The 25,540-nt window shown below is 40.2% G+C and overlaps 1 protein-coding gene across 1 annotated transcript in view; it reads right to left on the reverse strand.

Annotated features, from left to right (window-relative positions):
- SLC4A5 (solute carrier family 4 member 5) overlaps window positions 1-14,355 on the reverse strand; it is a 73,128-nt gene extending 58,773 nt beyond the window's left edge. Inside the window, exons 1-2 of the mRNA XM_018564839.1 lie at window positions 14,310-14,355; window positions 14,031-14,222 (exon numbers count right to left, since the gene is read on the reverse strand). Coding sequence (XP_018420341.1) covers window positions 14,031-14,222; window positions 14,310-14,355 — 238 coding nt within the window. The remainder of the gene's footprint in view (window positions 1-14,030; window positions 14,223-14,309) is intronic.
- Window positions 14,356-25,540: the final 11,185 nt, after the last annotated feature.

Raw genomic sequence — 25,540 nt, forward strand, 5'->3', positions numbered from 1 at the left:
GATCAATATTCTGTATCCCCACAATGGAGTGTATTTACATGATCCTGTACTGCATTGATCCCCTTGTTTGCATGTATTGCATGTTACTTGTCTTAAAACCCTTAATAAACACTTATTATTTAAAAAAAATATATTCTGCATCCCCGTAATGGATCTGAAGAGTAAAAACATTGTGAATGCTTGCTGAAGCCGATCCTCTTTAGGCCTCTTTCACATGGGCTGATCAGGAGAGGATCCAGGCGCGGATCCCCTCCCGATCAGAAAGACACGGTTCGAATGTCACCTTTGTGACATCTGTGTAAATCCAGTTTTTTTTATCCATCTAGTGATGGAGGACAAAAATGAAATGCCAGTCTATAGGGAATTGGATGTAAATGGACATGTGCCCGCCGTTTACATCAGATTACTCTCGATCTGGCATGATCAGGTACATCCAAACCAGAACACTGTTCTGTTTTTACAGACATGGCTGGAATCGGGGGTAACCAGGTGTAAATCGTCACCTGTCCATTTACACAAGGCTGCCCATAGACTTAAGGTGCCCATACACCTTACGATTATCGTACGATAATCGTATGCGATCGACTTTTCGAACGACAATCGTACGTGTGAATAGAGTGCCCGAACCGACATTACTGTACAATCGTACGACTTTTGACGGTCAAGCATGTTTGAAAACTTTGCTCGATCGTACGATTGTCGTAAGGTTGCTGGCATTTCCGTCCGTCAAAAGTCGTACGATCTACACTGCGCATGCGCGAACGAAAATACGACAAATCAATTACCGCATTTCGTCCAGGTGCTTTTCGTTAATTACGGCTAAATTAATCTTGCGATCATCGGGGCAGGATGGGGCTGCCGAACGAAAATCGTACGACTATTCGATCATCGGACGAAACGTTTTGTCCGATAATCGTAAGGTGTATGGGCACCTTAACATTGGGCATCCGATCGGGTCCGCCTGAAAAACTGACAGGTGGATCTGATCAGACCACCCCGTTTGAAAGGGGCCTTGGACTTTTGTTTGGAACCTAAGATCAAAAAATGTCCATGTGTTTAGGGCCTCAACAGTTAAATGTATTTTAAAACACAATGAGGTTGATTTATTAAACCTCATTCATTCTTAAAAAGTGCCAGGAACACCAAGCACCTTTGCTTTCCCATTTTAGAACAGTTGTCACAGGGACAGGCCCGTTGCTTTGTTTACATTTAGTCTGTGTGCGGTCGTCACAATGTATAGAGCAAGTTTTCTACAGAGCAGGACTAAGAACAAGGAAGCCATCTGCACCATATTACTGTTTGATTCATAGGCAGTGCTTTGCTAAGGGAGTCCTCTTTTCCACTTAGCCAAGTAAGCAGGTGTTCACTTTGAAAACCAAATCATATGCAGAGGAATATAAAAAACAAAAGGGATTACTTTTGCACACAATTGGATAATTGAAGTGAATATGGCTGCACTGAGCTAAATGAGAAAGGTATTCCTTTAGTAACAATGTCTTCTATACTGCACTCATTACAGTCCGGCAATTGTGGAAAGCAGATTATACATCTAGAAAGAACACTGATGAATTCCTTGTTGTCAGTCCTGGTCTGCAGTCATGCAGTCTCTACAATGTAAACTGTAGACTGCATCCGAACTGAATGTTAACAACAACAACATATACCAGGCTACATATGTGATGACAATTCTCCAGGCATAATGATAAAGATTCTTCAAAAGTAAGAGGTTATATTTGCAAATTTGCTGCTTGGTCTTACAATAATACATTTTAAAAAGCTAATGGGGACCACTTATAGACTCATGATGTTGTAAAATCAGTATGGTATTTCAACATCATAGAACAAATCCAGGTAAATGTCACAAGGTACTATTAGGTACATCATGGCCTGGATAAATGAGAACCTTCACAGGCATTGCTTACAGAACCTTTGCTGTATGATTGTGCAATGTGCTGTGTTGATGCACAAAGTGTAACCAATAGCCACCAAAAAGATTTCAGTATATGAGGAGTTAGGAATGAAAATTGATTTCTGATGGTTGCCGCTCAATGTCTATAGCTGTTTGCCTTACTAAATAAGTCCAAGTTTTCTATATAATAAGATGCTCTTGCAGTAGAGAGAACTTTACACAGAATTTAATCAAATCTTGAGGGAATCACTAATGACTTTGTGACTCATTACTAAATCCTGAAGTAACTTAATGAATTTGCCAAGCATGAGCAGGCACATTTTCAGAGTGCTGATATTATTAACTTGTTGTGATCTATGACAGTAAGGCTAGCGGGTTAAGCTACGGCATATTGACAGCTGCTAATAAAGAGTGATAGAAAGGAGAACATTTGAAATGGACCCAAAGCATGCTTACCCCAAAGCATGCAACCTAAGCAGACTAAACAGCTCTGTTGCTGATATGAACATTTTTTTTTTTTTTAAATGGACAGCTAACTTTTCTCCATGGCTGCAGATATATGCAAAGAGCTCAAAGCTCACACCCATGATGGACTACAGTCTCATGTTTCATTTACAAATTTGTATTTAAATTGTAATTCATCACAGGAGTGAGCTTGGAGCGGTGGCTACTTTACAACACACTCAGGTACCATGGGGAACACAAGTAGCCACTCAGCAGAAGGAAGGACAGTGTCAGCACCAATTCAGAGATGATTTGACAGTAAAAAGACAAATAAGATACATTTTTGTTAATAGTTGGGGTACTTAAATGCATTTTTAAGATTTAACTTCTGAGTTTAGTGTCACTTTAAGCCTCGAGCAATGACTGGACCATGGTTTTTGTTCACAAATTATGTACCAGTGATTGTTTTATCAAAAGGAAGGTTTGCTTTAAAGTTCAAACTCAAACCCCCCTCTCGTTCCTCCAGCCCATACCACCTCTTGACCAGTTTTCTCTTCAAAAAATTTAAAACGTCTTGTTAACTGTAGCATCCCTACGACAGTTGGAGTGCCGCTATTTCAAAATTAGTGGGCCACCCTGAGCTCTGGTTGTTATTGTTTTCTGCATTTGTTGGATTTCCTCTAAACTTAGGGCATTGTTTACTTCCGCCTTCTCCTGGGGATGGTTCTTCAGTGAATAGATTAATGAATATTTATTTCACCCTGGTCAACCACTGGGAGGTTTATTGCCATTGATGTGGCCATGAGAAGAAGATCAATTCCTTTTAGAAGTGTCTTTGCCTCCCAGGCTTTTCCTGGAAAGGAAGTCCACTGTGAGGAGCCTTTTTGCCTATGAGGCCTGCTTCATAGAGAGGTCTCATCAATTTCTGAATCCAGTCCCAGAGAATGCGAAATGGGCCTATGTAAGGACCTGAAAGATAGTAAGGTGCCTAGAAAAAGGGAGCACCTTTAAAAAGCTCAGTCAATTGCTGGTCTCATCTTAAAGACACACATTGGAGAACTGCTGGTTTTAGGCACTGAGGCCTGAACCCGAGGCTTGAGCGGCTCTAAGTATTGGTAAGAGTAGATTTTACTCTCCCAATATTTTGCCTTTCATTTTTAAAAATGTGACAGTTATTTTTATGAGATTTAAAGATTACTGTACCTTCACATAGCTAAAAAATTATCCTTGTGTTAAAGCTTTGTGAAAGGAGCCTACTCGGTCAAAACCCAGTTTATTAGGATGAAAAAAAAAATAGTGTTCTATTCAGTTCTGCCTATTAAAAAAAATTATTGTAAAGTGACTGCGTACGCCACTCTTGAGTTAACACTTTTGTTTAAATGCTCATCTTAAAATTGAAAGCTCATATGGATTGGATGATCAGATTGTACCATCTGTGAGCACCTTAAGGCCTCATTCACACTGCCGCACATATACGCGCGTACATGCGCGTACGTGCGTATTGTACCATATGCAGCATATGCAAATGAATGGCTCCATACACATAGCTGCATATGGAGCTGTATATTTGCGTGGTGTAAAAATGCGCAAAAACAGAATGGAACAGAGATGCCTCCAAGCAGCGTATTTCTGCGTATTTTACATGCGCATATACACGTGTTTGCACGCCTATAAGCACGTACGCATGTACAGTTCAATAAAATTTCTATTACGAATGATGCATTCTGGGATTGCATATAGTGTACACATATACGCGCGTATATGCGTGTGCATATGCGCGTATATGCGCGCATGTACGCGTATATACGCAATATACAATTTTGCTATTGCGTTGTGTGTGAATGAGGCCTTAATTAGTTCACTCCTGAAAACACTGAGATTACAAACTATCTACCAATAGAACAAAAAACAACTTGTGTCTACAAAATACTGAGCGGCCTAATCTGAAGATTTAGTGCATTCTTGGAATTACCGGCATAAGCGTGTGTATTTGTAGCATTGTCCCCTCTTAGGTTTGTGGTCACGTGTTCATGGACGAGGCTCGGTGTTGAAATGCCTGGGTGATCAGGGTACTTTAATGTTCATTCTTGTATATCACTGCGGCCCTCTCTTTATTCTCACTCTCATGTGGCTGGCAGAAGACAGAATCTTCCATTCACTAATCACAATGGTGACAATTTCAAATATCACCTTTTTACTTTTTGTTTAGTGCATGAGCTTAACAAACAGATTTATGACAACCTGTCACAACTGGGCTTACTACGCCATTTCAATATTTATTTTTACATAGTGATAACTCTGCAGATTTACTTATCAAATATTTCTTTCTGCTAAATTGTTTGAAGAAAAACACAGGGAATTAAAAAAAAAATTAACCCTTGCAGTGAGGCTACCCCTGAACTGCAAGGGTTAAATGCCCGATTTGTCAAGGGGGCTCAAATAATCAATCTGTCTGAATCAATTCTCAAAGCTGAGATGCCCTCCCAGGTCTAACCGCTGTCAACTGCTTTATTTTATATATATAGCACATTGGAGGTTACAGGTACTGTTTAAGGTGTCATTAGGTGTCTATTAGACCCCCAGTGCCCAAAGAAGCTATTCAAACATGGATTGTGCTTGAATAGCTTCTACTAGGGATGCACCGATTCCGGTATCTGGACATTTTCACAGGTAAGCAGAGTCCTAGTGGCTATGTTTACAGGGGCCCGCTGCCAGTGCCGTAAGGGAAAGAAAGAAAGAAAGAAAGAAAGAAAGAATTACAGTGACATGGAATCATCAAACATGACATCAAAGAAATCCAAAAAGATGGGTTGCTAGATGTCTACTCTAAAATAAAGCCTAGCTAAGATATAATGATTAAAAAAACTGGTTGGACTGGGAGACGATTATCTTAATTATATGGCTACCTCAGAAGACAAGTTTACTTCATGCATGCTTGCCTGGACTCTTGGAGGCAACAGACCAGTGACTGGTTACCAGTCATAAGACTCTCTGTAGCCCAATGCACCTACAACTATCATAGCTATCTGTGCTGGTTCTTGTTTAATGAATATACCAGTCCAATGACAATTCTCAAGATCATTGGTTGCCAACTTATGGGGAATAGTAGGCTTCAAATGCAGACCTTTACATCACCAAAGGGCCACTCACACTGTCGAAGACCACAGATATATCAGAGGAAGTGATGGTCAGAGATTAGGCACATGCTACTGTTTGATTAGAGACAAAGGGCGAGCTGCAAAAGAAAGTGAGTGAATGGACCATGGTACATGAAGATAGTGGAGATCACTGCTATTGCCCCTTTACAAATCAATACTCCCACTCCCTTTAAAGACGTCTGGGATCCAAGGAACACTTCTTTGGGTCCTTTGGGCCATAGGTTGGGCACCAGGGCTCCAGATCGTGAGTAATGCTTCCAGCAGTTCCTCACATAGTGATTGGGTTAAACCTGTATGAAAGGGCATTGCTATGTTCCTGTGTCATTAGGCCAACAGCAGACATTGGGGTTGACTTGTATACTGAGTTATCAATGTTCGCTTGGCTTAAAGTGACACTAAACTCAGGAGTTAAATCTTAAAAATGCAAAAGTACCCTAACTATTAACAAAAATGTATCTTATTTGTGTATCACTCGGCTGTCGATCCTCAAATCATCTCTGAATTGGTGCTGACGCTGTCCTTCCTTCTGGAGGGGGGGCTACTTTTGTTCCCCATGGTCACAAGCTTGCTCCTGTGATGGACTACAATCTCACGTTTAGTTTACTCATTTTCAATTGAGATTGTAGTCCATCACGGAAGCGATCCTGGAGTGGTGGCTACTTTACAACACACACTGGGACCATGGGGAACAAAAGTAGCCACCCTCCAGTGATACACAACTAATACATTTTGTTAATAGTTAAGATACCTGAAAGCATTTTTAAGATTTAATCCTGAATTTAGTGTCACTTTAATTAATAAAATGAAAATGTAATCACTTCAATCTGCCACTTGTGTGCAAGGCAAAATTATTTTTTTCCCTCTGTATATGATATTTAAAGTTAAAACAACTTTGTTTTATTAAATAAACCAAGTCAATCTTCTCTAGTACTTCATCAATGCAACCCCATTTTTTACAAAAAAAATGCAGACAGAGAGGGTCTGGGGAAAAGGAGGGGTATACACAATGGAAAAGTGTAGTGCAGGGTATTTAAGGTCTCATTTGCTAATTGAGAAGTTTTTATCTTATCCGTGTTCACTTCAAGCCAGTTAGGTAAAAATTGAAATCTCCTTTGAAGGTGAATAAGTTAATGGGATCAGATTATCAATCTAACCCTCACCTCCTCCAGTTCCCCCCTAAACTTCTGTTTCACATTTTGAACAGAGCATGGAAGGGTTCAACTCATCAATCAGGTTTCATTGCTGTCTAACCCTTTGCAATCCTAGCCACAAAAAGGCAAACAGACACGGGTCAGAGTGCCACTTTAGCATGATGGCAGCTGATGGTATATCGCGGACTTGTTTACTCTCAGCAGGTAACACGACCTCGGCATGAAACAGAAGTAAAAATTGCTCCCAGCATGGGATCACATTATTTCAAAGAACCATTATGAAAAAAAAAGACTAACAGTCTCCTCTTTGTTTCTGCCGCAGGCTTACCGAGAAATGCAGTTTTCACGCATTGTATGTCAAAAGTTAATCCGACATTATTTCTGTAGAATTCCTCTTCGGTTATACCTGCATTCTGAAGGGGTTTAATTACTGAGCGGCAGTGATAGAAATATGGAATAATGTTCATTTGTTTTTGGAAGGAAGTCGTACAATATATGTGCAGGACATACATGTTTATGTGCCACCCAGCATACACTAGGGATGTTGAAATTCTAGCACTGCATGCAATTATATTTAGCCACTTTAAGCAAAACCAATTATCTGTCTATCTATCTATCTATCTATCTATCTATCTATCTATCTATCTATCTATCTATCTATCTATCTATCTATCTATCTATCTATCTTTTTACCTATCTATCTATCTATCTATCTATCTATCTATCTATCTATCTATCTATCTATCTATCTATCTATCTATCTATCTATCTTTTTACCTATCTATCTATCTATCTATCTATCTATCTATCTATCTATCTATCTATCTATCTATCTATCTATCTATCTATCTATCTATCTATCGCTCTACCTATCTCTCTACCTATCTCTCTATCTACCTATCTCTCTATCTCTCTCTCTCTCCTCCTCTCCCTCTCTCTCTCTCTTGTCCGAAAGGTAGTCAATACACTCTACTTGTAAGGTAAATGCCCAGGTGTACATCCACAAAAATGCCTATACAAATCCAAAATAGATATAGAAGCACCCATGGGTCTTGCAGCAGAGATAAGTCAAAGCATCAGCATTTTATTGTCAGCGTTTCAATGGAGCTCAGTCCAACTTGCTCTTGAGAGGGATCATTTATTTGTATTCACATATATGGCAATATATAAATAATTAAATTTAATTTAGTTTGTCATCAATTATAATCGTGATCCGCTCACTGACAACTAATGTTTTGATGATGACAGTCTGACTCTCCCTGTTGCATACTGTCAGGCGTCGAGGCACGGGGGATATACAGCAACTACCTCCAATGGAAGATATTAGCATCCTTTAGTCCAGGAAAGAAAGGTCATGGCAGGGTCCCTAGTAGACACAGCACGGGGCTCTCAGAATGGAAGTCCTACCACCGGAGCCTCTTAACTAGTTGGTGAGTTATAACTGTCCAGAAATGTAATATCCGTTTCTAGGGAATTAACCTTTTAATAATTAGTTCAATGGATTTAGCAAACTCTTGTCTTATGCAAAAAAGGTTTAATGGTGTCCTGCTTGACTGTATGAGGTTGATTTAATGAAGGAGTAGAGAAGGTTCTCAAAGTTTGGTAGATATAGTCCAGCTACACAATCGTGTGCAGGAGGATAAAAAAAAACGATAAAATAAAAAAAACCCAATGCTGATTGGATGATTAAAGTGAACACAGCTTCACTTTTGTTTTACAAGATATTGTGAACATTTGTTTTGCTAAGTGAGCACTCTCCTTCAGTAAATAGACCCACTAACTCTATAAAAACCACACTAGGGCAAACTGATCATACTGTATAGGAAAGGAATGTCAGTGCTGGCTAATCAATCAATCACATTTCTACATTCACTCGGCTGCCTACGGCAGCTTAGTGAATAGACCCCTATGTTTTCTTACAGATTTGTAATGCTGGATATAATGCTGGATATATACAAGGAAGATAGAATGGGCATCCATCCCAATCATACGGATCACAGTGATCTGGGCATTTGATGAATGATCAGATCATTGAATTTAGATTTAGAATTGTATATGATATGCAGAATCTCATTAATAATCTGCACTAGAAAAATTTACTATGGGTGACACCTTCACTTACATGACTCCGACTTTCTTTATATCTAGATCTTAATATGCTACATAAAAACACGTTGCAGTTAGACAGATACATCATTGGGCTTTTTTTATTATAGTGCAATATAGGATATATTATAGTGTAGTTATAGGATCATCACCTGATCTACCAATCTCTAAGCAGGTAAACGTTCTTCATTGATGGTGCAGAAGTGCCCTTCATCATAAAAAAAAAGGATATGTGATGTGTGTGCACATGTGCGCACAGCTGCTCGTTCCTGGCTTTACAACCTAGTCAGGCACTGACCTGGAGCATTTATGCATCCTGCCAAGTCAGAAAAATCTGAACTCTTGTCTTGCAAGTTTGTACTAAGCAAAAAACTCAATGGTAAAATTGTTGAGAAACTTCACATTTAGATTTATTTATTAGAGGTAGTTTTATGGCGCCAACAATTTACGCGGTGCTTTTACATAGTGCACATTCACATCAGTCCCTGCCCTCAAGGAGCTTACAATCTAAGATCTCTATCTCACATGCACACATATGAGGCCCAATTTAGACAGGAGCCTATTAACCTACCAGCATGCCTTTGGAGTGTGGGAGGAAACCAAAGTACCCGGAGGAAACCCACACAAGCAGAGGGAGAACATGCAAACTCCTATATATGTATATATATATATATATGTCTTGAATTGCTTAATGTATTGAATCAAGAAATAACCAGGCAGATAACATTTTTATAAGGGGTTCATCCGTTTTATAGCAAGTGATCTTTAGGAGTCTACTTTACTACACATTGCAATGACCAATATCTCAATTAAAAAACGGTTTTCCTAATTATTTTTGCTTATTGTGTTTACAGAATTGTGCTATTTATAGCTAAAATTCACAGTTTTGGGACAAACTGCAGACGTTTAGTAAATTTACATCTAGAGAATGCACCAGATGACACTTGAGTGATGTTTACTTTAAATATTAAATTTCTTTTCAATGGAAATTCCTATTTTTTTATATCCCTGTAACCTTATTGGGCATTTAAGACAAAGATAGACATGAGTTTAAATTCCTTTCCTTTAATTGATCAGTCTTTTAGTTGATGAGCAAATTCTTATGGTGAACTTTCCAGGTTCAATAAAGATTCTTTAGACAATCATAAATCATCAATCTGAATGACAAAACTTAGAATAGGGACATTTTACTAATTTTCCCATTGTCATAGCCGAGTGTTAATTAGTGGGAAAAAAAAGCAGAAGAAACACTTTAAAATTTAGAGTTTGAGTTACAATTGTCTTAATAGCTTGCAGTTTTCAATCACTTCCATGAAAGGTATGACTTTTATTGACTATTATCAGAATCTCATTAAATAAAAAATATAGCAGATCAATTATCTGTAAAACTAATATCAGATCTAAAGAATTGTACATTTGAACAACAGCAGCCCTAATATTGGCCAATAATCACAAGTCCCAGCATGCCTTACTGTAAAGAACTGCCAAAGCAAGATGGGGCAGATCTGCGTGCCTTCAGAAGCTATTATGTGCTGTGAATGGATTGAAATTTGGAAACAGGTCAGAATGAATGTGAGTTAGGCTTCATAATAGTTTTGAGATAACATAAAAAAGTTAATGACAGTTTGAATGTCTGAAATGTATGGAGTTGAGGGAATAGAGTTGGAGGGAAAGTACAACGACCTCTCAGATCTCTGTACTATTAAAGTGTAAGCCCTTATGTCCTACCTGGAGATGGAGACTGCATGGCGTTCGCCCCTGTCCTCTTCTCTGCTGACTGAAGTTTCTCTACTTCAGCTACACAGCTTAATGAACAGATTACAGAATTTCGAGTGCTTTACAACGGACAGGGGCTTACAGTGTGTGAGGTCACAGCGTGCTCTGCAAAGCATGGCCACTGACCACTTCTAATCCAATATACCTATACTGTATTACATGTCCTAGGTATGAAGAATCATGGTCATTATTTCCACCATATTCATATATTGGGAAGATAATGTTCTAGGTATGACTGATACCCTCATACAGTACCTAATACTACAGGATTGTAGTTGGATAGCTATATATGAAGGGGTACTACAGCAAAATCCAGGGGACCCCTGGTGTTCCAAAATCCAGCATGAAAGGCAATCCCTCCATTTGTGCTATTCAATACCAACAATCTTATTGCACAGTGATTGCTCTCATGGTTATCTGATCAACTTACAGTACATGGCAGATCTGCCATTGCTACCTAGACAACTCACTGGGTAAAAAGACTGTATTTGGGCCCCATAGCAGTCATTTGGTCCGCTATGGCTGTAATTAAGACAATGCAGGCGTGAGAGGAGGTGTTGGGTTTCAGTTACTATAGGCAAATAGGGTGTTCACTTTGCAAGGAATTTTTATTTTGTAAAGGAATTTTCCGTTAGCTTTGTGAATGAGGTGAAGTTATGCTGAATTCCATAACCCAATCCAATAATCCAAAAGTGCTGTTTTTTCCCCCTTACATGTGATTGGGTGTTCTATGCAAAGTGAATTGTCACCTCATTCACTAAGCTAATAGAAAATCCTCTTACAAAGTAAAAATTCCATTGGAAAGTGAACAGAGTATTTGACTTTAGTAAATCAACCCCGTTATGTCCAATTTAGCTATGTAGTAGGGTCCACAAAACATAGAGAAAAAAAGGAGACCACATGAATGAAATGACAGATGACATGGCCAAATCAAAAGACAATCTGGTGTCTATAGGCAGCTTCAGATGGCCTTGGTTGACGTCTTTGAGCTGGAAGCGATCACACAGGTTAGAAACATTATCTGATGGCCACTATTTCACCATTGGCATGCTGGCACAGAAACTGACTAATGCCAGCCTCACCTCAGTAGGGACGCTCACACGACCCGAGCAATCTTGTTTACGGCTAAAGCTGGGTTTGACATTATGAGTTGGCCAGCTAGCTATAGCATGCCATACTTTATACCAAAACATATTCTCTACTGTCCCTATGCAAAGCACTGCTAGTTATAGAGGGAAAGGAATGACAGGAATGACGGAGATGTTATAAGAGAGGGTATAATTGGATCACCTAGATCACATTTGAATTAGGATGCTGGGAAAGTCTCTAGATATAATGAGGGGATGTTGCATATTTTCATTTGTAGTTATAATTTAGTCTTTTCAAAGTAAACATGTCACAAATGTGGGCAATTCAAACTGAGCATAAATGAAATAAAGCAGAGCTCATCTTCAGTAAACTGCATGTTGAATCATTCAATAGATCTAGAGATATAGGCAGTTTTTATGCAAATTTCAGCATTCCTGTAAAGTTAAGCTTGGTTCAACCCCTGCCATTTTCCAAGCCTTCCTACCAGTCCTTTAATGTGATTGGCAGTCCTATTGACCAATAGCAAAACTCAGGAAAAGGAAGTATTCGGCCCAATGTTGACTTCAGGAACGATTGATAACGGCATAATTTACACCCTTTTATCCTTTTACACATACAGTATTTTACATCATATGCTCAGTTTGACTTTTTGGTTTTGTGACTTGTTTACTTGACAAATCAACTCAAGGCTGCTAATTCTATCTGGGAAACATTCTAAGAAATCATAAAGGCCACTTAGTTCTCTTTCAATATTATATGTATATTATCCCTTGCAGTCACATCCATCAGGTTTCCACATGACTTTTAGGAGTGATTTCAATTCTTTCAGGAACCAATGTGCCTAGTGCGAAATGCATCATAATAAGAGCAAGTTCCTGTTGGCTATAAATAAAGAAGTAATTACTTTGCATCTCGGTGTGCAGTGTTCTTAATACTATTAATCTTGATTGTTGTGCTGGGGACAAGTTGAGCCAGCACATGGGCTTTGCATGGGGAGAGTGCAACCTGGTCTCATCTGGAGTGGCATATCATGTGTTAAAGATTTCCACAGAGTACTTTCAGCCTCTTGTTACTTGTTTCTGTGTTCTGAAACTTCCCTCTCATGACTTAGAGTGAATAGGTGTGATCGCAGTGGGCTCGGAAGGAGAGCACATTGTCAAAGCCCAGATTGGTGCCATGTATAAAATAAGAATGTCAGCCGCTGTACAGCCTTTGTATATTTCCTCCCAACACTGAAAGTTCAGTATTTGATATTATCTGGTGTGTTACCACCAAAAGTAACAGGCATTAGCAATTGCAAACCTTGAAACACTACTTGAGTAGGGAGATACAATATTATATATAGTAACTGTTTCGCCTGCCAAACAATTTGTCATTCTGTGCTGTCATTTTTGTAATGTAGGCACCTCTGCTGGACACCAAACCAGATCTCAATCACCACATCCCACAGCGTGGTAACCCCCCTTGCTCCCCCCAGCCTGCTAAATGGACAATGAAGGAGCAGTAGCTCACTGGTGAAGTAATTCTCATGCTTTCTACCCCTGCCAGTATGCTTCCTGGTACCTAATGTTGGCCCTGCCTCCACAGAGTGTTGCTGTTCAGGGGAGACTGAAAACCAAGTGTTATATAGCCTAAGGTCAGTAAGGAAGCACTGTAATCCTTCCGGATCATCACCAGCATAGATTTCGGTCTTTAAACAAACAGGCCCGTGTAAAAATGCAGCGCAAAGACCACTGGTTGTGTGGAAACTGCAGCAGCTTGTAGCCTACTTCTTTTTCACTTACCTTAATAGGTTAAAACTGCAAACGATAAATGCTGACTGATTGCTATAGATTTCTGCATCTTATATTTAGCTCTTTAGCTTTCTTAATAGGTATAATAAAAATAGGGTTTGAGACTATTCACTTATCAATGTGAATTATCACTTGGCTCAGTAAATAAGGTGAAGCTCTGTTCACTTTAATTACCTAATCACACTAAGCAAAAATCCTGTTTTTTTTAAATTCCCTCTTGCTCATTACTGCGTATTCAGCGTAAACACAGCTTTATTTGGGTAAGTTAAATGAACATTTTCTTTATTAATTGAGCCATCTGTATTTCGTAAATCAGCTCCATTGCGTTAAGAATGTATAAAACTTTGGTAGGCATAAACCTGATCCACCTGTGCAGTTCAATCAAAATAAACATATATGTTGTATAAAATGATATGTATATCACATACAAAAAAACACAAATATATCCGAAAAAAATATCTGAAATGCAGAAACTGCTCAGATTTCAAATTACACAAATGTTATAAATGTCCCCTAATGCTACATAACAGCCCTAATACACGCTCAGAATTTATTTTCTGTCTATACAAATCTTTGTATAGTTGTGTAATAATGAAACGCTTACCAGTTCTGCTGATGTTATAATTCTCATTATCGTAGCTGAGCCTTCCACCCTCGTCTGTTTCAGAATGGTCATCTTTTCCATAATGCTTCTCGTTTTCACTGCTTCGATCCCGGCTTGACAAGGACCTTCTTCGGCGCCTTTTCCTTCTGTAGCTCCTCGGTGCTGGCACACCAATGTAGATGGAGTGGTAGTCTATAGAGACATGTTTTGTAAATTTGCCTTCAAGTAATAAAAACCCACTACAACAATGCAAACACAAAGCACAAACTTTTCACTTACCTTCCTCATCCTCATATCTTTTCCTGTCATCATCATCATCCATCATTTCCTTGGAGCTGAAAGAGAATCAACGTAAGAAATGTGTGTTATTCGTTTATCTCAATAATTTTTTTAAATGAAGAAGAGAAGACAATATGCAAAAGAAGACTTAATACTTATCTCTCTGGTGGACAGCAAGTCCTCACTTCATTCTCTTCAAGAGCTAGGACCTTCAGCAGAATCTTCACACTTTTAGGTGTGTCTGATGTCTGCCCCCACACTGCCACATCTAAAAATGACACACGATGGACAATGAAGATTTTGCTCTTCAGGAGAGTGAAGTGAGGATTTGCTGCTCACCAGAGTGATATGTGCTGTGGTTCCTCATGTCATCCCCATGTCACCCACTATGTCCTGCAGTGATGTAGCGCCCAGAAGATGGGACCACAGAAGTGGCAGATCCTTCTTGAAGCTATAGCTCTTGAAGAGAGTAAAGTGAGAAGTTGCAACCCACTGGTGAAGTATATATCAAGAGCTTTTTTTTACAGAACCACTTTAAAGGGTGGCTCCATCAAAAATATTATTTCAGTAGAGTCTCCAGGGTTAAAACTGCTGACTTCTCATACCTTTCAGGGACTGTATTGGTGAGATGTCAGCAACTGCATTCCTAGATACACACACCTGCTCTGATCTTTATAAAGGGGTCCCGCCCCCCCCCCCCCTTGTTTCTGAGCCACCATCAGAGGGGACAGCCAGTACTCATGTGAGGGGCTCAGGCGGCTGTGGGGGCCCGGCCCCCCCCTTGTGCAATTGGTATCTTCCTAAGTACGTATGTGCAGGAAGGTTTTTTTTCTTCAGGGGCAGAGCTTTTTTTCCCCTGCAAAAGCACTGAAGAGAAGGCAGGAGCAGAGCACACCTGCTGGAGGGGAAAGGTAAGTTACTTTCCAGCAGACATTCTGGGCGGGTTGTTGTTGGTGGTGATAGAGACAGAGACACCGACCATTATACTAGAGAGAATGAAAGAATTGTCAGATGTCAGGAGTCGACTCAGCAAACCAGGTTCCACAAGTAACCAAAAAACTAAGGGGGCTATGCACAAAGGAGCAAAAAGGATCGAGCCCAAGCTTCGGGTGATCCTTTGGCTCTCTTCAGCCGCCGCAGCCCTTCAGTTCAGTCGAACTGAAGGGCTGCTGTATGGGCTATTCACAATAGCCCGTGCAGCAGCCAAAGATGACCGAGCGGCTTAGCCGAGCCGAAGGCATATTCTACGGCTCGACTGAGCCAAAGTGAGTGCCGAAGCGGGGCGAACAGCTTGGCGGCATTCGCCTATTCACTCACTGCCATTCAGCCCCTATGTAAAATGCAGAGTATGTTCTGCTGACCGAAGTGAGCCGTACAAGCCAGAAGTGAATAGCCGAAAGTATTTCGGCTCACTTCAGTTGGGCTGAGTTATACATTCGGCTGCCTTCAGTAGATTTGTGAATAACCCCCTGTAGATGTAAGAAAAAGCAGGCTGGTTTGCCACTTTGCAATTGATTTAGTTTGTCAGCAAGCTACGTATATTTGATCTACCTGTGCCGTTACATAATCATTTTTGTTATGAGGCATCCTGCATGTAAATTCATACTGTCAAGTTCATGTCTCTGAATCATTCTTGGGAGATTGACAGTGTGTCTGTGTGTACTCTCATACGTGAGAACCTGGAAGACTAGCTATTACATAAACGTTCACTGGAAGTGAGTTTTTGTACTGGTTCTCTCCTTTTAATTCACTTTAGCATATTCGGTAAAGCAGTTCAAGAAGCAAAGTACAGTAATCACAGCAAACAAATAGATTCCATTAAATATCAGTCAGCATTCAGTTAATACATTTGGTTTTGGTTGTTGTGGGTTACTCCATTTGACAGTGTTCTTTGCTCCTTGCAGTGTGTAACAAATAAGCCTGTATTTGTCCTCAGTCACGAGAGACCATTGTGAAATGCTCAGACTGCCAGTCTGCAGTGCTGTGTGCCTGACTTGATGCCACTCATGCAGGCGGGAATCTTTTTGTCACCACTAGGATTACTAAAGCAAATATGGCTGAGCTAATAAAGAGCATGTGTCTTTTTCTCCTGTATACCCAGAACTAGGGATAGGCGAACCTGCCCAGGTTCGATTCAAGAGAGGGGTGGACCCTTCTCCTAAAGTGGTCACAACAAACACCTCCTGACCTGACAAAGGACTTCCTGGAAGCTAGGGTACTTCATGATAATGTACCAGATTAGGGACATTTGCCAGGCAAGGTACATTTGTGACTTTACCAGATGAAGGGCGGCCAGCAGGTTGGTGCCTTTGTCACACATAACCTTGCCTGCTTGAAAATGTGTGGGGTCAGCCACCTCTTAGTCTGGGCCAGGAGAGATGCCAGCAGCTCTGGCCCACTGTGGCTCCTGTCCTCAGGCATAAGAGCTCCAACACAGCATGGCAGCATTTAGCTTGGGATGTTGCATATGCTCTCAGGTGCTTGGAGGGATTTCTGGTTCCGAGGAGTTGGAGGATGAGGCCAGTGAGGAGGCAAGGGTACAGGTAAATGCTGTGGCTTCAGGGTGTTCTGCATCCTGCATCCTTCCCAGCCACCAGAAGAGTGACCCTGTGTACAGTGGCAAATATTTAGCATACATGCCCATGCTTACTGGACCAATGCCAATAGTCAAATGTACCCTGACAGTGTAGTCCAGTGGTACAGGCACATTACTTTCCACATAATGGTGGTGGGTAGGGATACCCTTCAAGCCAAAATAATGGCGGCTGGGTATCTGCCACTGTGCTATAGCACAAGATATAGACTTGCAGAAGGGGGTTTATTCCATGATCTGGAATGGAAGTAACTGCAAAGTCAACAGTTTGACAAGTTGCCATTAAGATGCAGGGCATGGGGGTAATTTGGGGAATTTATTTCTTCCTTTCCAGTTGCAGCTTAAGAGACACCTGTTCTGGGGGGTTGCTGCTGAAGATGCTGATGTGGGTGTAGGAGAATGCTGCAGAGGTTCAAACCTTAGCTTGCCCCACCTAAACATGGTCCAATGATTATATACCCTGCTTCACGTGGTGTATCCTAGGCCTTTGAAACACCTTGCAATACCTTCCTCCCTGTCACTAAAGATCGCAGATGTTGCTATGGATGCAGCAGGAGAAGGTTATGGAGGAGGAGATGCAGAAAATGAGAATGAGGAGGAGAGTGGGCCTTTTGTTGTCTACTTGTCTCATTGCTATGATGCTCCCTTTGTTTTATTAAATGTTTGCCGTAAATGGTTTTAATATTTACCTCAACTGATACACTGCAGACAAACGTTGCAGTCCACAACAGTGCTGTCAGCAGTAGATATTGTGGTAGAGGTGTCAGGAGGCAAGAGTTTTTTTCAGGGAAAGAGCTGTCTTTTCAGTTCTCTATGGATGTTCTGGATTCTGCTTGGAATCCTGGAACCAGGAGGTTACAAAGAGTCTCAGGAGGGAAGAAATGTTCACTCCTGGGTCCAGGGTTTAGCAGTAACCAACACCCAATGATTGCACTGCTGTGCAAAGCCCTTAAGGAAAGGGCGCTAACTAGGGGAATCAGCTCCTGCTGGGGAAAAGGAACAGACGGTGTTCAGGAGTCAGGAGGACTTTCCCAAAAGTCAGAGTGAAGTCAGGTGGTGAGAGGCTGTGAGAATAGGTGAGGTTGGGAGAGCTGAGAGCCTAAGGGACTGCCAGTACAAGTGCCGGACAGCACTACAGAGAGGACTGTTGGGTCAGAATTATTAATGTTGACAGTGGAAGCCGGGAGGCTATACTTTTGTTGTTTTGCAAGCAGTGCATGGATGATGTACTAAACAACCCCTGTGAAGTATCCTATGTGGATGTGTGAACTTTCGTTTAAATACCTAGCCCTTAAAAAGAAGATATTGCCAGTGAACTGTGTCCTTAAAATGCTCACCATATGTGCTAATATCCCCAAACATCACAATATGTTAAAAAAGGCCTGTACTGCAGATCTCTATAGGTGGGCCCTGGAGATAGCAGTAACCTGTACTAGTGTGGTGGTGCCCCCATATAGATGAAGATAGCTGATCCTTCCAGTCTTTGGCTAGCTCCTCCTGTCCTGCACATAATCTTCCATTGCCGCTCAGTCTCTTTCTCAGAACTTTCTTCCTTTTGAATCAGTGGCACCCATGAGTGTGCAACGTCATCATCCACCCCCTCCTCACCCTGAAGCTCCAGCTGCTGGAACATAACTGCCTCTTGCTACTCCACTTCCTCTATGGCCATGGTGCTATCTTTCTCATCCTCAATATGAAAAGAGAAATGCGTGCACCTGACCAAAATGATTCTCCTGGAGCACGTCAGTGATTGTTGTTTAAATATTTCTGCTGACCCCTCTTTGCCAGTTTTTGGGCCATAGTGGGATTAGCAGAAGAGGAGAACAGGGCATATTAGCAGCAGTTACAGTCAACTGAGTGACCGTGCCTCGGAGGAGAAGGAAGCAGAATGGCTTTTGCTTTGTCAGCCACTCAACTACCTCCTGTACATGCTATACAGCATGTGCACTTTGAGATAGAAAAGGCAGATGTGCCATGCCTCTACATGATGTGTGCTGACCAATGCTTTGTTCTGCAGAACATGCTTGACACCTACCACCGCCATATGTAGAATTTCTGCCTCTCAGTTTAGGCCTGCCTGACATTTTTTATAAAGAAGGTAAGGAGCAGCAGCTAAACAGTTGTTGCTGACACACACAAAAAGGTAGTTCTAAAAAGGAGTGGAAAAAAAAAGGAGTGTACTGTAAAAATGGAGTGGGTACACAAGAACATGTAGCCCACCACACTGCCATTCACAGTAGTTTAGCTTAATATAGTACAGTATACCACCATATAACAACTAATTATCCTTACACAGACTGCCAGCTCTCCTTATACAACTCCAATACACACTGACAAATGTCTGCTGGGAGCTCACCTTTTTGTAGTGAGGGGGCTGGCACATAACAATGCCCCCATTATTGGCCATAATAGAATAGAATTCAGTTTTGTCAACTTCTACATTAATTTGCTAGAACTGCAAACTCACTGGATCTGCTGTAGACACATACCGTATATGCGGGGCCCAAAACTTTATCTCTGCCGGGGTTAAAGGAAGACCAGAATATGAATATATGAACCTACCCTCACAAAGATCAATGCAGATTTCCACATTGATGTCCACATTATTTATTTACTTCTAACAGCGCTGCTAATTAGTTTCTGGAAAATGAATATTGACCTTCACACATGACGACCGGCTTATTGGTGACTTGTTGTGACACTATAATCAATGTCCCCCAGGGTGACTTTGCTGTGTGCTATCTGCGACAGACATCACATGCTTTTATTTGCAGTCATATTCTGTGGCTCATTGAAGGAAAATTCACGTGTACATGACAGTAGTACAACTACAGAACAATCCAATGTAGATGAAGAGGAAGATCAGACAAGAGATGTATTATTTCTGAAAAGCTTAAAATAACTCACTGTGACTCTTAAGAAGGTCAGATAAGGTTTTTTGGCAAAACTTCTCACTTTAAAGGAGGTTTGTCTACAGAAATTGCTTGCTTTTGTATATGTTTTAAACTTTTGAGTAGGATACATTTTTTTATCTCCTCAAAATAATCTGTCAGTGGATTATTTACTGAACTAATTAGCAGATATGTATGAGGCTACCCATAGATGTTAGATAAATGTCTCCCAATCTGGCTATTTTTAGTTGGACGAGGTGATGATCTTACATCTATGGTTTAGTCTCCTACAGCCATGTGCAACCTTTCTTGGTGGAAAAAGTGACCAGACAGGATAAAACACATTATCCAATTGCTATTGTTCTCCCTAGATCAGCTAGTGCCAGGGTGGGTGCTTGGTCCTAAGGATTTGTATTAACCTAGAAGAGGAGCCCTTGGCAAATAATTTGAGTGGTCATTGATGTGGTGGTCTCTCTTCACTTAAAGTGCTCATCCCAGTGGGGACATCAGTGGAATGAGCTTTAGAATGTGAAAGATGAAGAACAATTCTGACTATAGCCTGGAAATCAACGCATATACTACCATCCTTGTTGGCATTCATAATCCTTAACACAATATTTCTATTGCTCTTGTAGCAAAATCTCTCCAACTGGGTACTGCCATGCACCCTACAAATCCAGCATGGGGCGGGGGTTTCCAGCATGGGGTTGCTATACCTGCGTTATGAAGGACTGAGACTACCTGATATCAGTGGCAGCAAAGCAGGTAAAACTGGCTGTGTTTTCCTGAAATATTAAATCAGAATCAATTAACTCACCAGTGTGCACATAAAAAAATAAACATTTTAATTTTGGATGGAGTGGCCCTTTTTAAACAAAAACATTGGAATGCTTGAAGGCTGATTTACTAAAGAGAATGTTAACACAATAAAATGTGTTAAAATTCACTTCCATTATCCAATCGTGAGAAAATAATATCCCTGTTTATTTATTTATTCAATCTGCACATGATTGGATAACTAAAGTAAATATTCACACAGTTTTTTGTGTGAACATTCTTAAACCCTTTATCAGTCTCATTGTGTTGATACCACTGATGGTAAAACTACAAGCGTGACAAAGTTTGCAATTTGGGTCCACAAAAGGTTGTTTCCAAATGCAAATTGGCCATCGGAGCCCCGTGCAAATGGAATAATGATACGTAAAAGCATCTGTTCCTTGGCTTCAAGAAATATCCATGGATGGCTGTGATCACATGACAAGCCTGTTCTTATAAGGCTGCCTACCTCTCGAAGAATTAAATTCCTTGAATGACTCTGATTCTAATGAACATTTGTTGAATGGACTGTGCCTAAAATATTCAGTGTACTCTTTCCATGTTTGTTTCATAATGCATACATTGCCTGATTATCTCAAGTGGTGCTGAGATCACATACAGGCTTATTTAATAAGGTAGCATAATGTGTAATGATGAAGGGAAAGTGTAGTAACCTATAGCAGTCAATCCAAATTGTATTCAATGTAATCAGATCATGTTAAAGGTCACTTCTGACTGATCACTACAGGTTATGAAATGTTTAAAATCATTGCACTGCCTTATTATACAAGTCACTTTGGACATGGCCTGCTGTAGTCATGCTGATGGAGACTGTCACTTCCAATGTCGAACAGTAATACAATCAGCATATATTAGAATATTGAATTTATACAATGAGTGCAGACCAAAGCCATTATACACTACGAAGCAGCAATGGCCCTGGCTGGAATTTTATGCCTTTTGTTTAATTTAATGAAAATGAAATTGGTCTCATCCTTTGATGTCAAGTCATTGTGATGTGGTGGAAATGAGCCAACTGTAGAGTCACAAACACATTTAAAATCCACATCTAACACTATGGAAATGAAAATAAACTTTTTAGGAGAGAGATACAGAGTTTTACTCTGTCTGTTTTGCTGGCTCCAATGCTTGTTGAGTGGCTGCCCTGGAGCAATTATGTAGATTAAGAAACTTATAGAAAAACCAGCTATACGTATCAGTGTATTGTCTTGGTCATTACAGCCTTTGGATCAGCATGACAGCCATGCACTTGGCATGTTCAGAAGAGAGGTCAGTTATTTCAGCCTACATGCTTCTTTTATGAATTTAAGCCTAAAGCTGGGTATATACTTGTAGATGAACATTCATACTAACAATCTTGTCAGAACATTCAATGATGCCATCTGAGACTTGTAAAACGTAATTTGAAATTTCATTTGATTTTAAAGTGACATTAACCTCAAAAAAGTACCCTAACTATTAACAAAATGTATTTTATATGTGTACCACTCGGCTGTAGATCTTCAAATCATCTCTGAATTGGTGCAGACTCTGTCCTTCCTTCTGGAGGGTGGCTACTTTTGTTCCTCATGGTCCATGTGTGTTGTAAAGTAGTCACCGCTCCAAGCTCACTCCCGTAATAAACTACAATCTCATACTAGTTTGTGGATTATAATCTATCACGGAAGTGAGCTTGAAGCGGTGGCTACTTTACATCACACACAGGGACCATGGAGAGCAAAAGTAGCCACCCTCCAGAAGGAAGGACAGTATCAGCACCAATTCAGAGATGATTTGAGGATCTACAGCCGAGTGATACACAAATAAGATACATTTGTTAATAGTTAAGTTACTTTAATGTATTTTTAAGATTTAACTCCTGAAAAATTATTTCAAGGCAACTGGACTTGCTGTATTTTTCTTGAAGACGTTTCACTGGCCATCCAAATGGATGACCAGTGAAACGTCTTCAAGAAAAATACAGCAAGTCCAGTTGCCTTGACTTAATTTTTACAGATATACAATGACCTGGTTGAGAACCTTCACAGACATTTAACTCAGTTTAGTGTCACTTTAACATTCAATTTTGGAATGAATGGAGAAAGAAAACAACATCCAACAATCTTGTTTGTTCTTGAAAATATTTCATCCTGTTCCTTTGATTTTTTTCATCACTACAGTCAAAATCGATCATAGATTTGACCCCCATAACTATTAGAAAATTAAACGAAAGATCCAAAAATGATTTTCTTTTCTATCTAAATTTTACTGGTACACTATATGGCCAGCTTAAGATCTATCCACTTTGTAAAGCTTTTGGGAACAAAAGCATCAATATGGCCACAGATATATCTGAAAGATCTCTCACAGAGAAGAATAGGAGGCAAGAGACCTTGAAATAAACAACAGAACCAGCTTCCATCTATCATCTCAGCCTGAACAAAAAATGAACTTGGCATACAGGCAGCAAAGTGCTATCCCCTTCTCTAGGGAGGGAAATAATCAGATAGATGTTTAACAGTTCGTCCGGTATGTCAGAAAACCTCTGTATATTAAAACAAGCTCATTCTACATAGTATATATGTCACACGCATTTCTTGAATTACAGACTGTGAATGGCCACCATAAGGAGGCATGGTTGCATGGAGGCAAGGAGGCTACAAATGGTTGTAAATACTTTTACATCTATACTATTTCTCTTGAAAATAAATATAGTTTAAAAACAATTATTTTTTTTCACTTGTCTTAGGATAATTGTAGATACATTTTTCAGACAATGTAGTATTCAGAAAACATCGGACTATATTACTTTTACATTGACCACATACCTAGTGGTGGTACCAAATGGAAGCCCTCCACAGCTGGTATATGTTCCTTAGACACAAACATAATTGAAGCTTTTTTAAAAAAAAAGGTATTAATGTGCATACGGCAATAACCCATCACAGCCAATAGTCTTTCACCTCTCATCAGTTCAGAGCAGCCAAAACTATGAATTGTGACTGCTGATTGGCTACTACAGGTTACCAAACTCTATTTGTCAATAACTAGGCATGCTTGTCTTTTTCCCAGTGCTTTTCTTTTTCTTTGGCTCCCACAATCATTATCTATTCAATATTCAGTAATATAATAACTTTGAACAAATAATCTATTGCTGCAATGTGTTGTATAGACTTCTCAGCTGTTGAATTACTATGCAGAATTCACTGTACTTATGTCATATGTATCTCTAAACATGCAGCTTATGTAAGTAGTATGCTCACTTACCTGTCTGCCGTAGGGAGCAAGAGATGGTCACGGAGCTGTCAGAGATGGTTTGGAAGCTGTGGGCATAGAGAGCAAGGACTTGCTGGGAGCCTGGTGACAATGGATTCGGGCAGTGAGAGAATTGACTGCTGATGCCAAAGGTTTGTCACTGCCCAGATTAAAATTTGGTTTTAGGGCATTGACTTTCAGAATGTATCCCATCATGCCTGTGGGCAGCATTACATTGATAGAGAGAGAAGAAAGGCAAGTGGTTCTGACATAAGCAGGAGGGAGGGCATAGAGCTGCGCTGGAGACCCCAGAGGACAGGGCCCTGCTGGGAATCAATGCTGTCAATGAAAGACTAATTCAGTCAGTGGGATCCATATTCACTCCTGTTGTTGCATTGTCTCCATTTATAAATTGCTTCTCCAAATTGTTCACACCAAAGTAAAATGTTTTTAATTTATATTTTAAAATTTAAATAAAGTTTTAACCAGCAACCAATCTCTCATAACGGTACGTATACTCTTTTGCATACTTCCAGCTACAGTTTAGGTTGTAAACTGTAATGGACATGACCCATGTATCTGGAGTGATGTGTAACATGTTTGTGCTATTTAAATAGTATTTGGACATGTAAGGTTGCTGCTGCCTTTAACCCAACCAGGGTCTTCCCTTATGAGCTAGTTTAAGGACAGAGTCTGAACCTCTTTACTAATACTGCCCCTCATTACAACAGCAAGTCCATGGTCCCATCGCACTCATGACCGCCAAATCCCTTTGAAAAGCGGGCACTGCGGTAGTCAACAGATGGCATCCGTTATAATCACAAGTAAAGATAAAGACACCGACATTCCGAATTCATGAGCAAACGTCTATTTATTGACGTGCAGCATAGTAAACAGCAACAAACATTTCGGGGTCACAGAGGAACCCCTTCCTCAGGCAAAAGCCTGGCCACATGCTTTTGCCTGAGGAAGGGATTCCTCTATGACCCCAAAACGTCCGTTGCTGTTTACTATGCTGCACGTCAATAAATAGACATTTGCTCATGAATTTGGAGTGCCGGTGTCTTTTTCTTTACTTGTCATTACAACAGCAGTCTCACCCTCTCCAAAGTCACTTACCTAAATAATGTGCCTATTTCAGCTCTCTGTTCAAATTCTCTGATCATAGAACACATCTAATCTCCACATCTAGTAAAGCAAATTATAACAACCCATAGAAACCAATTCAATATTTATTTATAGAGAGCCTATAGTTTTGTAGAATGTTTTGTTTAGCTATTAATGTAAACATGATCAAGTTAATATATAATATATATTTGAGGAGAATTGAGAAGATTATGTTATAAAATGGTTTGTGAAGAAGATGGAAAATGAAGGGATAATGCATTGTAGAAACTTGGCATGGAAGAGGTGAGTCTGGTAAAGTAAAACTCTAGGAAAAATTTCACCCCAACACCATATAAAAAATATTGCCACTCTTCACACTTATCCTCTTCATGCTTCAGCTCTGTCCCTGACTTTCTCTTTGGTCCAGCGCCAACAGTCATCTTCAGGGCAGAAAGACACTCTGTTATTCTGGCCACATCCTGTAAGCCCAGCTTATTGGGTGGCATGTCAACATGCAGGCAGGGCGCAGAGTACTCTAAGACTGAGCGGTTTTATATTACCATGCCTGG

This window comes from Nanorana parkeri, unplaced genomic scaffold (genome assembly GCF_000935625.1).
Source record: "Nanorana parkeri isolate BGI_ZX_2015 unplaced genomic scaffold, ASM93562v1 scaffold786, whole genome shotgun sequence".
Classification (NCBI taxonomy): domain Eukaryota; kingdom Metazoa; phylum Chordata; class Amphibia; order Anura; family Dicroglossidae; genus Nanorana; species Nanorana parkeri.